Source organism: Bubalus kerabau, chromosome 15 (genome assembly GCF_029407905.1).
Source record: "Bubalus kerabau isolate K-KA32 ecotype Philippines breed swamp buffalo chromosome 15, PCC_UOA_SB_1v2, whole genome shotgun sequence".
NCBI classification, from domain to species: Eukaryota; Metazoa; Chordata; class Mammalia; order Artiodactyla; family Bovidae; genus Bubalus; species Bubalus kerabau.
This window is the reverse complement of record NC_073638.1, coordinates 16242076-16257892: the sequence shown is the minus strand read 5'-3', so window position 1 is coordinate 16257892 and position 15817 is coordinate 16242076. Positions and strand designations below refer to the sequence as shown.

Sequence of the window (15817 nt, the reverse complement as noted above, 5' to 3'; positions counted from 1 at the left end):
AATCCCTTATGATTATACAGTGGAAGTGACAAATAGATTCAAAGGATTAGATTTGATAGACAGAGTGCCTGAAGAACTATGGACAGAGGTTCACTGCATTGTACAGGAAGCGGTGACCAAAACCATCCCCAAGAAAAAGAAATGAAACAAGGCAAAATGCTTATCTGAGGAAGCCTTACAAATAGCTTAGAAAAGAAGAGAAGCAAAAGGCAAAGGAGAAAGGGAAAGATATGCCCAAATGAATGCAGAGTTCCAAAGAATAGCAAGGAGAAATAAGAAAGCCTTCTTAAGTAAACAATGCAAAGAAATAGAGGAAAACAATAAAATGGGAAAAACTAGAGATCTCTTCAAGAAAATTAGCAATACCAAGGGAACATATGCAAAGATGGACACACTAAAAGACAGAAACAGCAAGGATCTAACACAAGCAGAAGGGATTAAGATGAGTGGAAAGAATACACAGAAGAACTGTACAAAAAAGTTCTTAATGACTTGGATAATCACAATGGTTTGGTTACTTACCTGACATCCTGGAATGTGAAGCCAAGTAGGCCTTAGGAAGCATTATAAAAACAAAGCTAGTGGAGGTGATGGAATTCCAGCTGAGCTATTTATAAGTCTAAAATATGATGCTGTTAAAGTGCCCTGGTGGCTCAGATGGTAAAGTGTCCGCCCACAATGTGGGAGACCTGGGTTCAATCCCTGGGTTGAGAAGATCCTCTGGAGAAGGAAATGGCAATACACCCCAGTATGCTTACCTGGAAAATCCCATGGATGGAGGAGCGTGGTAGGCTACAGTCCATGGTGTCGCAAACAGTCAGACACGATTGGGTGACTTCACTTCACTTCAAAGTGCTACACTCATATGACAGCAAATCTGGAAAACTCAGCAATTGCCACAGGACTGGAAAAGGTCAGTTTTCATTCCATCCCAAAGAAGGGCAATGCCAAAGAATGTTCAAACTACCACACAATTGCACTCATTTCACACGCTAAAGTTAATGCTCAAAATCCTTCAAGCTACGCTTCAATGGTACATGAATAAAGAACTTCCAGAATGTACAAGCTGAATTTAGAAAAGGCAGAGAACCAGAGATTTAATTGCCAACATCCATTGTATCATAGAAAACCCAAAATACCTCGTGCAAAATGCTGGGCTGGATGAAGCACAAGCTGGAATCAAGGTTGCCAGGAGGAATATTAACAACCTCAGATACGCAGATGACACCACCTAATGGCAGAAAGTGAAGAGGAACTAAAGAGCCTCTTGATGAGTGTGAAAAAGAAGGACAGGAAAGCCTGATAAGCTGCACTCCATGGGAGTTGTAAAGTGTTGGACACAGCTTAGCAACTGAACAACAATAGCAATCCCTCTCACACACCTCAGAGTACTTCAAGGTAGATAAACTATACAGTAAAAATGATTATATAATTACATTACCTCTACTAACAAACTAATAATCACTGATGTCATTTCCCACAGTCAAAATTTATCTTTGAAATGAAGGTCCAACAACTGAGCTGGTAGAATAGAGTGCCTTATTCAAAACATAAAAGTTATTAGTTGGGTAACTGTTGTATCTCACAGCCTAAGCCTTTGAACATACATACAAATTATTTTGAATGCAATGGATGGAGAACTCTTGAAATTTTCAGGCAAGTGAAATAAACAATTTTTCTTTCATCTAATGATTTTTCCTAAGTTAAAAATAATTTGCATTGAAATACCCATATTCTACCAAATACATATGTTCTAGTATTTTTATCAGAGAAGGCAATGGCACCCCACTCCAGTACTCTTGCCTGGAAAATCCCATGGACAGAGGAGCCTGGTAGGCTGCAGTCCATGGGGTCGCTAAGAGTCAAACATGACTGAGTGACTTCACTTTCACTTTTCACTTTCATGCATTGGAGAAGGAAATGGCAACCCACTCCAGTGTTCTTGCCTGGAGAATCCCAGGGACGGGGGGACCTGGTGGGCTGCCGTCCATGGGGTCGCAGAGAGTCGGATATGACTGAAGCGACTTAGCAGCAGCAGCAGCAGTATTTTTATGGAATTTATAGTAATGGTACTCATACTTCCACATAACATTCAACAGTTTGACAGAAATTTTTGAATCTGTAATGATTATACATATTTATGTACTCACATGAGTCACAGTCAGGGAGCCAAAAATGGGCTCCACTTTTAATTTTTTAATGGATAGACTGGGCAATGCCAATAAAATTTACACTGGGCAATGCCTAAAAAATTTTACCAATACGTTTAGGTACACATCATCAGTTGACCAATGAACTCTTTTAATAAGGTTGTTGTTGTTGTTTAGTCACTAAGTCATGTCTGACTTTGGGACCCCAGGCTGCCAAGCTCCTCTGAGAAATCATGGGATTTCTCAGACAAGAATACTGGAGTGGGTTGCCATTTATTTACCACTGAGCCACCAGGGAAGCCTTTTTTAATAAGGTTATTAATAAGTAAGGTCTTCCCAGGCGGCACTAGTGGTGAAGAATCCGCCTGCCAATGCAGGAGACAAAAGAGATGCAGGTTCAATCCCTATGTCAGGAAGATTCCCTGGAGGAGAGCATGGCAACCCAATCCAGTATTCTTGCTTGGAGAATCCCATGGAGAGAGGAGCCTGACAGGCTATAGTCCATAGCACTCAGGCACTGATAAGTAAGTTACTGAGAAAAAAACAAAAAATTATAGATCATTTGGAGGCATTGAAATTTGACTGAAGTTAATGAATCGCAGCTTGTAACTATCATTTATCAAGTTCAAGAAATTTTACAAGAAATATTGCTCCTCTTTCACAACACAGCTATAAGGTAGTCATGATTCCTACTTCACAAAATAGAAAACTAAGGCTCTGAGAAGGTAGGGGTTGGCTCTCTCAGGGTCTTAGATATAGTAAAGGGCTCAGGAAGGAGTTATTCAGATTGTCTATCAAAAAACATATCCTTGTACTTTCAACTCTGCCAAGCTGTTTCTGATGACTAGGGATGAAGCAGAGAAAAGTAATAGAAAACAGAATACAGAAATATTTCTATAGAAATAGAAAAGGTCATTAAATTCTGATTTCAGATTGTAGTATCTAATTTACACAAAAGTGAAAACATTAAACTACTAGAATACATTTTGTTTCATTTTTAACTTTAATGAATCTATTGCTCAGAAGTTTAAAATCCACATTTAACTTCAAAACCTTAAAATTTCAATTAAAACACATAAATGTGTCAAATACCTTACCTCACAAATATATTTTATATACTTTTAATGATTTACATGTTAGTTACACTTATAATTTCTAAGGTTTTATTTAAGGCCTTCTATATCACGGGGTTCATTTTATTTAGTGAGAGGCTAAATATGTATTTTTTATGCTCTTTCAATTTTCCATTGGCATATATCAGTAAAATTTCCTTTCCAAAAACAATTTTTCTTTTTTGCTACTTAAATTCAAGCTTCCCTTCCTTTTTCTTTCCTCACTGTTCTTTATTTCTTGGACTAATCCTCATGTAAGTAGCTTTCCTCCCCTTACATGCCATCCTTGCAATTCTGTTACTTTTCTTCCTGTCATTCTGCTATCTATAGCTTCCGAAGTCTTCAAAGCCGCCTGTAATGTGCCTGGAGGGCTACAGTCCTTGGGGTCACAAAGAGTTGGACATGACTGAGCAACTGAGCACGCAAACAAACGTTGTTAACAGCTGGTAATGCTCAGACAAGAGACCTAAGAAAGTCTTGCCCCCAGTTGATTTCTGAGAGTATCTTCACTGATAGGCTGACATTAGCAAACCCAAAACTGAGGCCAAAGTGACAGGGGTCTAAGCAATCATCATTCATAAAAATAAAATGAAAATAAAATGAGATCCCAAATTTACCCTTGACGCAAAAGGTCCCAGCTGTTTCTTCGTATGTGTTCCCAAGTAAATTATTTCAAAATAAATAACATAATAAGTGATTTATACCAGATCTTTAGGATTATTTTTCTCTTTATGGCTGCATCCCAGAGATCTGCAGTGAACAAAACCAACCAATGTGGAGGATAAAACTTCCCCTAAATATCTCCGCAGCAACCGGAGTTCTTGTATTTTCCCTCAATGCAGTTTACTTAGAATAAAAGCTATAATTAAAGTTTCATGAGGTTGAAGAATGCAAAAGTTTTATTTGGCATTTGTATCACCAACGCTTTGCACAATACTTGCCACATAGCAGACCCTCAAGTATTTTTTAACAACTAAGTGGAAAAAATAGTACTTTGATGCCCCTACTTGAGAAAATAATCTACTTTCCCCAGTTTTAAAACTCATATGTCCTTGCTTTTTATTTCATATGCCACTGTGAGAGCTTATTCAAAACTTATTTAACTTATATGCAGAGTACATCATGAGAGATGCTGCGCTGGAAGAAGCACAAGCTGGAATCAAGATTGCCGGGAGAAATATCAATAACCTCAGATATGCAGATGACACCACCCTTATGGCAGAAAGTGAAGAAGAACTAAAGAGCCTCTTGATGAAAGTGAAAGAAGAGAGTGAAAAAGTTGGCTTAAAGCTCAACATTCAGAAAACGAAGATCATGGCATCCAGTCCCATCACTTCATGGCTAATAGATGGGCAAAAAATGGAAACAGTGACAGACTTTATTTTCTTGGGCTCCAAAATCACTGCAGATGGAGACTGCTTACTCCTTGGAAGTAAAGCTATGACAAACGTAGATAGCATATTAAAAAAGCAGAGACATCGCTTTGCCAACAAAGGTCCGTATAAGTCAAAGCTATGGTTGGAGTCATGTATGGATGTGAAAGTTGGACCATAAAGAGGGCTGAACCCCAAAGAATTTATGTTTTCTAACTGGTATTGGAGAAGACTCTTGAGAGTCCCTTTAACAGCAAGGAGATCAAACCAGTCAATCCTAAAGGAAATCAACCCTGAATATTCAAGGAAGGACTGATGCTGAAGCTGAAGCTCCAATACTTTGGCCACCTGATGGGAAAAGCCAACTCATTGGTAAAGAACTTGATTCTGGGAAAGATTGAAGGCAGGAGCAGAAGGGGATGACAGAGGATGAAATTATTGGATGGCATCTCTGATCCAATGGATATGAGTTTGACAAGCTCTGGGAGATAGTGAAGGACAGGGAAGCCTGGTGTGCTACAGTCCATGAGGTTACAAAGCGTCAGACATGACTGAGTGACTGACTTGGTGACTGAACAACAACATTGAAAGCTTGACGATACCTGTCTTCATAGAATGTCAGACCAGGGAGAGGTTTTAAATGTAATAATTTACAGAAAAGAATGATCCTAGGTAGTAAAAGTGATATACACAGTGATATACATGTATTTAGTTATCCAAGGCACAATGAATGAGAACCAGGTCTCCTGAATTTTGTTTTTTTTTTTTTCAATTTCATCAATTCAATTTATTTTTATTATTGAAATGTTATGAAGTATCATAACCTGTATAGCTAACATCAATGCAGCTATTAGTATCTCTTAAAATACCGAAAACCTGAGTTTGAATATTCCATTGACCAAATTACTAGCTGAATTACTTGGCAATATCACAGTATTTATTAAATGTATTTCCATTTCCCTACTTGCAAAGTATTCTGAATAAAAAAGAAAGAAATCTCCAGTGCTCAAGACAACATTCCACAATGAGACCACTAAGAAGACAAGAGCTTCCACAGCAATGCAAGAAGGTTTGCAAAACTCAAAACAACTAGAAATTTCCATCTAAGAATGCTCTGATAATGGCTATTCTCAGTTTTTGGGGTTTGGGTTATTTTGCTTGTTCATTCATTTTTAAGTTGTTCAGCTCTAATGAAAGGACACTGGATAAGTGTTGGACATAAGTGTTTCCAGAGAAGTTTAGAATGCTGACAGCGTAGGAGAACAAATTTACAGTAATTTTTTGAAGCAGTGTTCTAGTTTGCCAAACAAAAGAAAATGCGGGTAGAGAACACAGAATAGTCACTGCTTTGAAATATACTGTTTTGTGTTACCAAGTCCATTGTTGATATGGTGAGTCAATGATAACAGGTTTATACATGTCTTCGGAAGTTGGAATTGTTACACTATATTCACCTATATGTTTTCAGCATTATAGGTGAAAAAGCTTTTTCAAAATATAAAAAATTACAGAATGGAAAGTACATACAGCTGTTGCTTATTTCTGATTATCACAATTATTTTCAAATTTGTTATCTAAACACCTGATTACATGTGTTTTTTTAATCTGGCAAAGAGCCAAAGTCATTCAAATTTTACGTTTTTAAAAGGTAAAAGTCAGAGACTGTTTCTTCCCTCTTATTTTGGCAGTAAATAGTAGCATTCAATTTATTTTATCTACTTCTAACATAAGTCACTGAGAGTAGTCTTATGTTAAACTGGCATTACCAAAGGCACTTCCACAACTTTAGAAAAATTTCTAAATTCTGGTTTTTAGGAAAAAAAAAAAAAACCCTCCAGAATTATCAAAACAATTCCCACAAAAATCTAATACTTATCTTTAGTAAAATTATCACATTACATATGAATCTGTTACAATGAAGAATTAGTATATTGTACAAATGTTGCTTTGGGCACTGACACAAAACTACATATGCACAGGATTACTGGACTCCTTTTATAAAGGCTTAAGTTCAACAATTTGCAACATCAAATAGTTCCTAAAAGTGTGCTTCCTCAGAAATATTTGCATTAATAATAGCAAACAGTAGCTAACCTATTTTGAGTTTTGTGCCTAGCTTATCAATAGAAGAAGTGGCAAAAGGTAATTGAAGGGAAAATGCACAAAAAAGGAAGATGACTGAAACAGTAGTCTCATTGCTAGAGGAAAAGGCCATACTCCATTAAGGCAACAGCCCCAGGATATTTGTAGGACTGTCTGGTACAAGTCCCCGGTCTCTCTGGATCCAATTCTTTCTCAAGGCCCTCCTACAATCAACTGCAAGAGTACTTTCAAAAGGGAGATTCAAGAGCAGGCAAACAAGTTCAATGTTCAGATTCACTTTGAAAACTTTAAAGAAGTAAAAGTCTCCGAGATGGGCAGCTAAAAGTGCTTTCAGAAGTTGAAATCCTTGTAACCAATCAAGGTGCAAATAAAAATCAGCTTTGGTTTGACAGTGAATCTCTTTAGGATTCTGTCTGCAATGGAGTTCCTTCAAAACAGAGCTCATACAGACTGAAACAGAAGTCTGGCATTACTGCAAAGATTAAAAGTCAAGAGTAGCTGAAATGCCTGACCAGGAATGAGGCAGAGTGCTCTGGAAAGATACCAAGAATCATAGGGAGTCTGGAGTACACCTGGAACTGATGATACAGCCATCCCTAATGAGCACAAGTTAGAGAGAGCTAGGCAGGCATTCGGAGAAGGCAATAGCACCGGGCTGCCGTCTATGGGGTAGCAGAGTCAGACATGACTGAAGCGACTTAGCAGGAGCAGCCAGTACTCTTGCCTGGAAAATCCCATGGACGGAGGAGCCTGGTGGGCTGCAGTCCATGGGGTCGCTAAGAGTCGGGCACGACTGAGCGACTTCATCTTCACTTTCATGCATTGGAGAAGGAAGTGGCAACCCACTCCAGTATTCTTGCCTGGAGAATCCCAGGGACGGGGAAGCCTGGTGGGCTGCCGTCTATGGAGTCGCACAGAGTCGGACACGACTGAAGCGACTTAGCAGCAGCAGCAGCAGCAGGCAGGCATTTATTCATTCAACAGATAGTTACGCAGGGCCTAATATAAGGAAACTGAAAAAATGAGGGAGAATGCACTAAAGAATCCAGGGGACAGAGTGTGAAGGATGAGGTAGGGGTGCAAGAAAGAGAAGACAGGTTTAGAAAACCAAATACCTGGGTTACCGACAGAAGAAGACTGAGCCAATAAATGACCAGTAACCAAGAAAAAAAAATACATGAGGTGGTGAGAAAACAAGAGATGAGAGGGCTCTTCATCAAAAAATTATCTGACAACCGGTCCCTAAAGATTGAGAAAAGGAATGCAACCTAGGAAGTCAGTTAGCTTGCAGAATTCAAAGATGTCAGAGAAGGTCATGCTAAGAGCAAGAGTGTCGGGGGGAAAAAAAAGAGGGGAAGAGTTTCCTGGAAGGGAGCAGGGGTTCCTGTGGGATGCTGGAGAAGAGAGGAGGCACAGTGCTTGGAAAAGTTTTGGGGAAAGAAAACAGGTGGGTGAGAAGGAGCCGTCGAGCCATCAGGGTGACTGCGACGAAAGAGGTTGCAAATGCTGGGGGTGGGCAGACAGACCTTTGAATCAGGAGGCCCCCGGAGGAGTGAAGTCTCACTCCATGCCCGTATCCCAGTGCCCCCTTCCACTAGGGCCCAAAGTCCAGGTCTCTCCCGGGGGCCATCGGGAACTAGGCCGGGCTAGGCCCCGCCACCCCGCCCCCCTCCCCACACACACCCCGGCGGCGGGGCTCTTGGCACGCGGCGGGACCAGCCTGGCGCCCACCTGCCCGGTCCGCGTCCTTCCACCCGAGGCTCGGCCCTGCCCCTCGTCTCTACTCACCGAGGGCGCCGTCAGACGGCTGATGCTCTCGCCCAGCGAGTCCAGGTTGACCCGCCGGCGGCGCTGCGCTCGCCTGGCCCCGGCTGTGGCGGCGCTGACTGCGGCGGCGGCTGCTGCGCCGGCCGCCGGGGCTCGGGCGGAGACGTGCGCCGCTCTGGGCTCGGGCAGCCCGGGCGCGCTGCGGCCGCCGTTCCAGCAGAGCCTGGACAACGGGCACTCCGCCTCCTCCTCGGGGCTGGTCTCCAGATAGTCGGAGCCCAGGGAGCTGAAGGACTCGGACGAAATCTTCCTCCGAGACATGCTGTCGGCGCTGCGGCGGCCGAGGCGGCGGCGGCGGGAATACGGGCGGCGGCGGCGGCGGCGGCTGCACCGGCGGCGTTAGGGGCGCTGCGGCCGCGGGGAAACGGGGCAGGGCTGCTCGACCGGGAGGGCGGCCCCGGAGCCGCGGAGCCTCGGGAGCCGACTGCTCATGGCGGGAACTTGCAGCGCCACGCTGCCCTGGGCCCGCGCTCGCCGGCCGCTGCCGCCTCGGCGCCCGCCTGGACGCGTCTCCGCGGCTGCTCTCCGCTCGCGGGGAGGCTGCGAGTGCGAGCCCGGGGGCGGCCGGGCAAGGAGGCGGCGGCCGCGCGGCAGCGGAGGCAGAGGCTCGCGCCGCCCGCGCGCCCAGCTCGCCCCTGTTGCCCGCCCTCCGCCCGCCAGTCCCTCCCACCTCTCCTCGCAGTGCCGCCCGCCTGCTCCCTCCGCGCGCCCCCTCCTCCGCGCCGTCTCTCCGCAGCCGTCACGTGTTGCCTTCGCACCCACTGGAAGTCTCTGCCTCTGTGCTGTCGCCACGCTTCGGGAGCAACGGGGACACTTCGGCGTCGTCCTCTGAGCGCCACCCCAGCTCCCGCCATCCCCACCTCCTCGCGGAAGAGGCAGCTGAGGAGCAGACGGGACCCGGTGGGCCCTGAGACAGGAGGGCACCCGACCGGGACGGAACACCTGCCTCTGCAGCCGCCTCAGGGAAGCCTGAGGGCGTGGGACTGGGGGTCCATCATTTAGAGTCCATCATTGACCTTTCCCTCCGAGTTCATTTGGGAAGTTCTGAGGCCAGGGGGAAAGGCCGAGGGGTCCAGCCCGCCCATGCCCAAGGAGTCGCTTACAAGGGAAGGGGAGGGCCAACGTGTTGGTACCCACCCTGCTGGAGCAGCAGCTAGTGAGGACGGGTGTTCTCGGCCGAGGCTGTGTGGGCTTGTAGATAGCCCAGAGCCGAGAGGCAGGGAATGAGGACAGCGTCTGCTTGGGCAAGAGCCCTGTTGCCGAGCATCGGCCTGGCTGGGCGAGCCCGGGCTCCTGCCCCCCCGCCTCTGTGCTGGTGCTGGACAGCTCCGCTGGCCACCTGCAGCCGCGTTTGCAGGCGTAGTCCTTTCACAGACTCCACCACCTGGGAGCCGGGGAATGACACTACCCTGTCCTTCATTCTCCTGGAGCTTTGCTCCAAATATGCGATCTGTTCGGGCTAAGCTACAAATGCTGCTCGGAAAGCCAAGGGGAGTGAAAGACTTTTCAAAGCCCAAGAACAGCGTCCCAGGTTTGCTGTGGAGCTGCTTCATTCCAAAGCTTGTGCTGTGCTGTGCTTAGTCTCTCAGTCGTCTCCGACTCTGCGACCCCATGGACTGTGTAGCCCGCCAGGCTCCTCTGTCCATGGAGATTCTCCAGGCAAGAATATTGGAGTGGGTTGCTATGCCCTCCTCCAGGGGATCTTCCCAACCCAGGGGGCGAACGGAGGTCTCCCTTGTTGCAGCTGGATTCTTTACCCGACTGAGCTACCAGGGAAGCCCCATTCCAAAGCCTGCCTCTTGGCAAAAGAACAGTGGCGCTTAGTGCCTGTAGTGCCTGTCCCCATTGTGCTTGCTTTAGCTCCAGGAAAGCCTGGAACTTGTTCTAACATTGAGATGGGCAAATAAGGGTCCCCGGCTGTGCTTCCCTCTGCAGCAAAGCACCTGAGCACGCTCCCCACCATTCCCCTTCCCTGGAAAAAAAAAGTTGATAGGTTCTGGCTTTCGCTCCGTAGAGATACAAAAGCAAAAGCAGTTTTTCTTTTAAAGGTTCTTCCAAGGTAAAGGCAGATAGTTTTCTGGATTATGTCTATTTTATAACTAACAGATAAAACAAAATCCCTTTGCTGCAACACAACCTCAGTTTGCTTTTAATTCTAAATCTTCCCGTTTGTTTATGAGAACCCAAATAAATATAAATGCTGTCTGAAGATTCCTTTTACATTTGGGGAAAATGCCCTCAAATTGATTCAGAGATATGCCTTAATCAGGTTTTAAATAGGTGTTAAAGATATGAACTTGCACATTACCAGTCACATACTCCCCTTCAAATACATATATATATATGTATATGTATGTGTATGTGTGTGTATATATGTATGTGTATATATATATATAATCTCAGTTCAGCTCAGTTCAGCTGCTCAGTAGAGTCCAACTCTTTGCAATCCCACAGACTGCTGCATGCCAGGCTTGCCCTTTGTGTCGGTGATGCCATCCCACCATCTCATCCTCTGTCGTCCTATATATGTATATATTCTTTCTCAGTCTGCTAATTGCTAACTGCATAGTTTCTCCTCTTAGCAGAGGAAATCAGGCCTCTTTTTAAAAATAATAATGATAGTTATTATTTATAATCATTATTATTATTATTTTGATATTTTGGTGTATCTACTGTTGATTTTCCCACTACTTCGCTTAATTCTATATGCATTTGTTTCCACTGGAAATTAGATACACGTTATATTTTTATGCTGAAAACTTTCACTGGCCTTTTTTCCTTATTTGGGGGGTGGTAAACTACATTATTATAACATTGGGAAAGCTGTTTAATATTCTTGTTGTGCAGTATCAATCATAGCATAATGCTGGAATTTTTAGTTCTCTTTTTTCAGTAATAATGGTATAACTGTCAGGTTCTTTACAGTCATATAATTTTAGATCTTCTATTCTGGATACTAAACAGCATATGCCTTTTATATTCTTTTAATAACTACTGTAGCTCACACACTCACACAAATGTGCTTTTTTGGTAATGGCAAATAACCTTTACATTGAACTTAAACCAAAACTTTTACTAATCATTCATACTCTTGTCTGAAAGTCAAATGCCTGACTTCAAGGCAATAAGTATCATTCATTTCCAAAATTTACAGGCAGCCCAAGAGTCTTTTTGTTTACACTGAAAGTTTGTTGCCAGAAAGAATTCTACACCTATGGGACATTTTTGCTTTGTGTGAACCATTTGAATCAGACTCCTTATAGTATCTAGCCAGAAGAAGTGGATCTTACAATTTTCTGTATGAATTGATTATCACAATTTCCCCACTGATTTTTAAACTATAAATAAATGGAGGCCTAGATATAAATAGTATATCAATCTATTTTACTTTCAAGGGTTTCCTTTATATTTCTGTTCAGGAGGAGGGTTCAAAACTTGTCTGTATGAACAATGCCATGTGCTATACTTGAATTAACATCTTTAAAAGATAACATAACCTATTCTCCATAAAACAAAAATTTAAAGCCTTAGAACTATTAAAAGGAATCCAAATATTTTAGAAAAGAGTAGTCCACTGAAAAATGAAAGATTTGTGCTCTGATTTTAGGGGAAAAACTTGCACAGACTCATTCCCACAAATCCAGTCCTGCTAAATATATTGTGTTTTGATAAATTCCTCAAAGTATAGTATCCTATTGGAAAAGGAAAATGCAGGAATGTACTTGGTTTGTTTGTGAAATCAGTGAGGGCAGTTGAGGCTTCAATTCAAAATAATCAAGCATTGGGAAGGATTCCTTAAGAGAGTAGATTCCTCATCTTAATTAAAATGGTGACTAATTCCCCTTTAAACATAAAAATAAATTGTTGTGTATGTCTTACCTTCATGTACAACATTGCTGTTTATAAAGTCCTTTCACTTACATTGCCTCATTTGATTTGATTTTCATTCTGTCCAGAAAAGTAAAGAAAAATTACCTCTGTCCAGTGAAAAACAAAAAACAAACAAAAAAACTTACATCAGTCCTCAGTCTCCAAATTCTTTGCAATTCAGAACTTCAAAATCTTTCCTAATTTCTTTTCTTCCTTCCAAGTCTTCAGCAAGAAAACCTGCAGCATCTAACTACATAAGTGTTCTTGCTTTATATCAGAAGACTGAGGAAATCACTCCTTGTAGTCAATCTTTACATAAATTTGGCAATTTACGGGAACTGTGCATGTAATAGTAAAGCAAGTTCTTCAAAGAAATATATATAGCAGCTGGTGAATTCTTAAGTAGGACAAGTTTTTCTGTATCCCTGACTTAGAAAATTACCACACACACACATATTCCATATTTGCAGGTTAACCCTATGTACATGTTTCCTAAATGAGATCTGTCTATCTCTCCCACTTTCTCATAATCTCTTTTTTATAAGAGGGAAAACACACTTTCTCAGTGAAAGACGGAACAAATAAGAGCAGAGATATCATGCTTTATATTCATGCATAAGGACTTCCCTGGTGGCGCAGAGGATTTCCCCAGTGGCTCAGTGGTAAAGAATATCTGCCAGTTCAGGAGATGCAAAAGACGTGGATTCCATCCCTGGGTCGGGAGGATTCCCTGGTGAAGAAAATGGCAACCCACTCCAGTATTCTTGCCTGGGAAATCTCATAGACAGAGGAGCTTGGTAGGCTACAGTCCATGGGGTCACAAAATGTTGGACATGACTGAGCGACTAAATAACAACACATTGAGTATCAAAATGAGATCAACTATCTGCTTTGTTCATATGTAAAGGGATACCTGGAAGACAGAGCAAACCATCATTCTATGATTAAATTTTATCATAATACCTTCAAGAAGTACTTCTTGCTCAAAATAGGAAGGAGGCTGGAGGGGAAGGAATAAAGCCAATGCAACACTTGGTAGATTTGTACCCAAAAGACACTTATAAGTGGGACAATTGCCTCTTTTTTTATCCTGCCATATCCAAGAAAGCAAGAAAGAGGAAAAGTAATCATTGTCTTTTGGGGCCTCAGACAGGCAACTCTCTCTTCCTCAAGTGACTGTAAATGGCTTTGCACTCTCAATTACGCACTGCAAAAATCTATCCTCCTCTGAGGAGAGACTCTATAAGTCAATGTCTCCTACAATTTCCAGCCTTTTTGTCTTCAGAAGTATTAGCTCTCTACACCCTTTATTTGAGATTCTTTTTCATGTACTAAGTACAGATTATATTGGAAGATTATTGTGTTTTTACATATTTTTATAAATCACAGTTTTGCCCTTATATATCTAATAAGAGCAATACTTTGTACTAAGTGATTCAACTGTGGTCCACTATAGCCTTTAATCATTTCCCTAAATATTTCTCCCACATTGTACCCAAACCTTTTGCCTTTCAAATTATTTCTGAAGGCTTGCCTTCCCAATCTAAGTAAAGATGAATTAACATTTGTTGAGAACCTACTATGCACTAGGGTATTTTTCCTTTTTGCTTCATTTAATCTTTACAATGACACCACAGGATGCATTTACCCGGTTTTACACATATGAAAATTTTGCACAGAGGTTTTAAATACTTTCCTCAAGATCATGGAGCTGATACGTATTAGTCAGAATTCCTTCCAGTCCTACTCCTAAGCCCATATATTTCTATTGAAACCTGCTTCCTGCCTTCATTTTGTAATTGACCTCAAATGTTTGAAAAATACAAAAAAAAATCTGATTAATTAAAATCACAATATGAGTGGTTTATTGCATTATAAATACATATTGTACATTGGAATTATTCTCTGGAACACAATGTCATGACAAAGCACTGATCTGTGCAGAAGCTTTACTTAATAGTAACCACTCGGTTAATGACTAGCCATGTGACCCAAAAGCAAGCTGCTTAACCTCTCTAGGTCACAGACCCCACATCTACAAATTAAAAGAGTTGAGTAAAATCTTCAGAATATCATCAGCCCCCAAGATTTAATAATCTCTTTTTCTATTTGTGGAGTTATTAATTTTATTTCCAGATATGTCTTGTGCCTAGAAAAATTTCACCTCACATATTATAGGGTCAGTTCCTCTTTTTCCTCCCTATCACATCCTTTCTGAGAATGCAATTTCTCCTCAAATCCCTTCTTTAATTGCCTGAGAGCTTCTTAAATGAAGCTGCCATGAACATGGTCCACAGAATTAAATGGATAAAAAGGAAAAATTTCAACTCAATTGTATTTGGTTAGATGTTCACCATCTCTCTGTCTTTTCATAACCTAATTCTTCTGTCTGCTTTATTATATTATGGAAAGGAATCATATTTTCCTGTCTGCAACTTATTATGCTTGACAGCTAACAAGAATTAGTATGAATTATCAATGTGTGTCTTTATATAACCTTGTTAATGTTAGTAGACATTTACTTAAATATATTCAATTTGTCATGCATATTCACTCAGTCCATGGGGTCACAAAGAGTCAGACATGGCCAAGCAACTGAACTGATGCACTCTGTCATGTAATCATTATTTTAAATTAATAATCTATTTTTAATCCAATTTTAATATAAATACTAGAATTCTTAAAAGTTTTAGCATTCAGAATGAAATATTATGCTATTGTCACTAGGGATAAAATAAACATTAGTAAAGGCACTGGCACCCCATTCCAGTACTCTTGCCTGGAAAATCCCATGGATGGAGGAGTCTAGTAGGCTGCAGTCCATGGGGTCGCTAAGAGTCGTGTCACTTTCCTTTTTCCCTTTCATGCATTGGAGAAGGAAATGGAAACCCACTCCATTGTTCTTGCCTGGAGAATCCCAGGGATGGGGGAGCCTGGTGGGCTGCCGTCTGTGGGGTCGCACAGAGTCGGACACGACTGAAGCGACTTAGCAGCAGCAAAGTGTTATTAATGATGATCAAATGGCAGTGTACTTAGATCCCTTAAAGTAACTAATAGAAAAATATTTGTTTAAAATTAAGAAAAAAGTCACAATTTATACTCATTTGTATGATAATCTTTGCAAAGGATTTCAAGGTGATATTGAAATAACTGATCTCAATAATTAATAGATCAGTTCAAGTCTAAAAAAATTAGTTAAAATAATTCTAAAATTTTTATCCATCAAAAGACATGAAATTTTAAAGTAAAACATATGTTTACTCATTTCTAACAGTTCTCCTTTTAATGAGCACTATAAGTGTTAATTTCTCTATTGGTATACTAAAATAGACAGGCATTTATACCACCACTGTGAACTAAAATTAAAATGTTCTTTTCTCAA

At 41.6% G+C, this 15817-nt stretch overlaps 1 protein-coding gene across 1 annotated transcript in view; it reads right to left on the bottom strand.

Annotated features, from left to right (window-relative positions):
• The window catches only part of GUCY1A2 (guanylate cyclase 1 soluble subunit alpha 2), a 469674-nt gene extending 460848 nt beyond the window's left edge, over nt 1-8826 (bottom strand). Inside the window, exon 1 of the mRNA XM_055547771.1 lies at nt 8527-8826. Within this exon, the coding sequence (XP_055403746.1) occupies nt 8527-8826 (300 nt within the window). The remainder of the gene's footprint in view (nt 1-8526) is intronic.
• Between the last annotated feature and the right edge of the window lie 6991 nt (nt 8827-15817).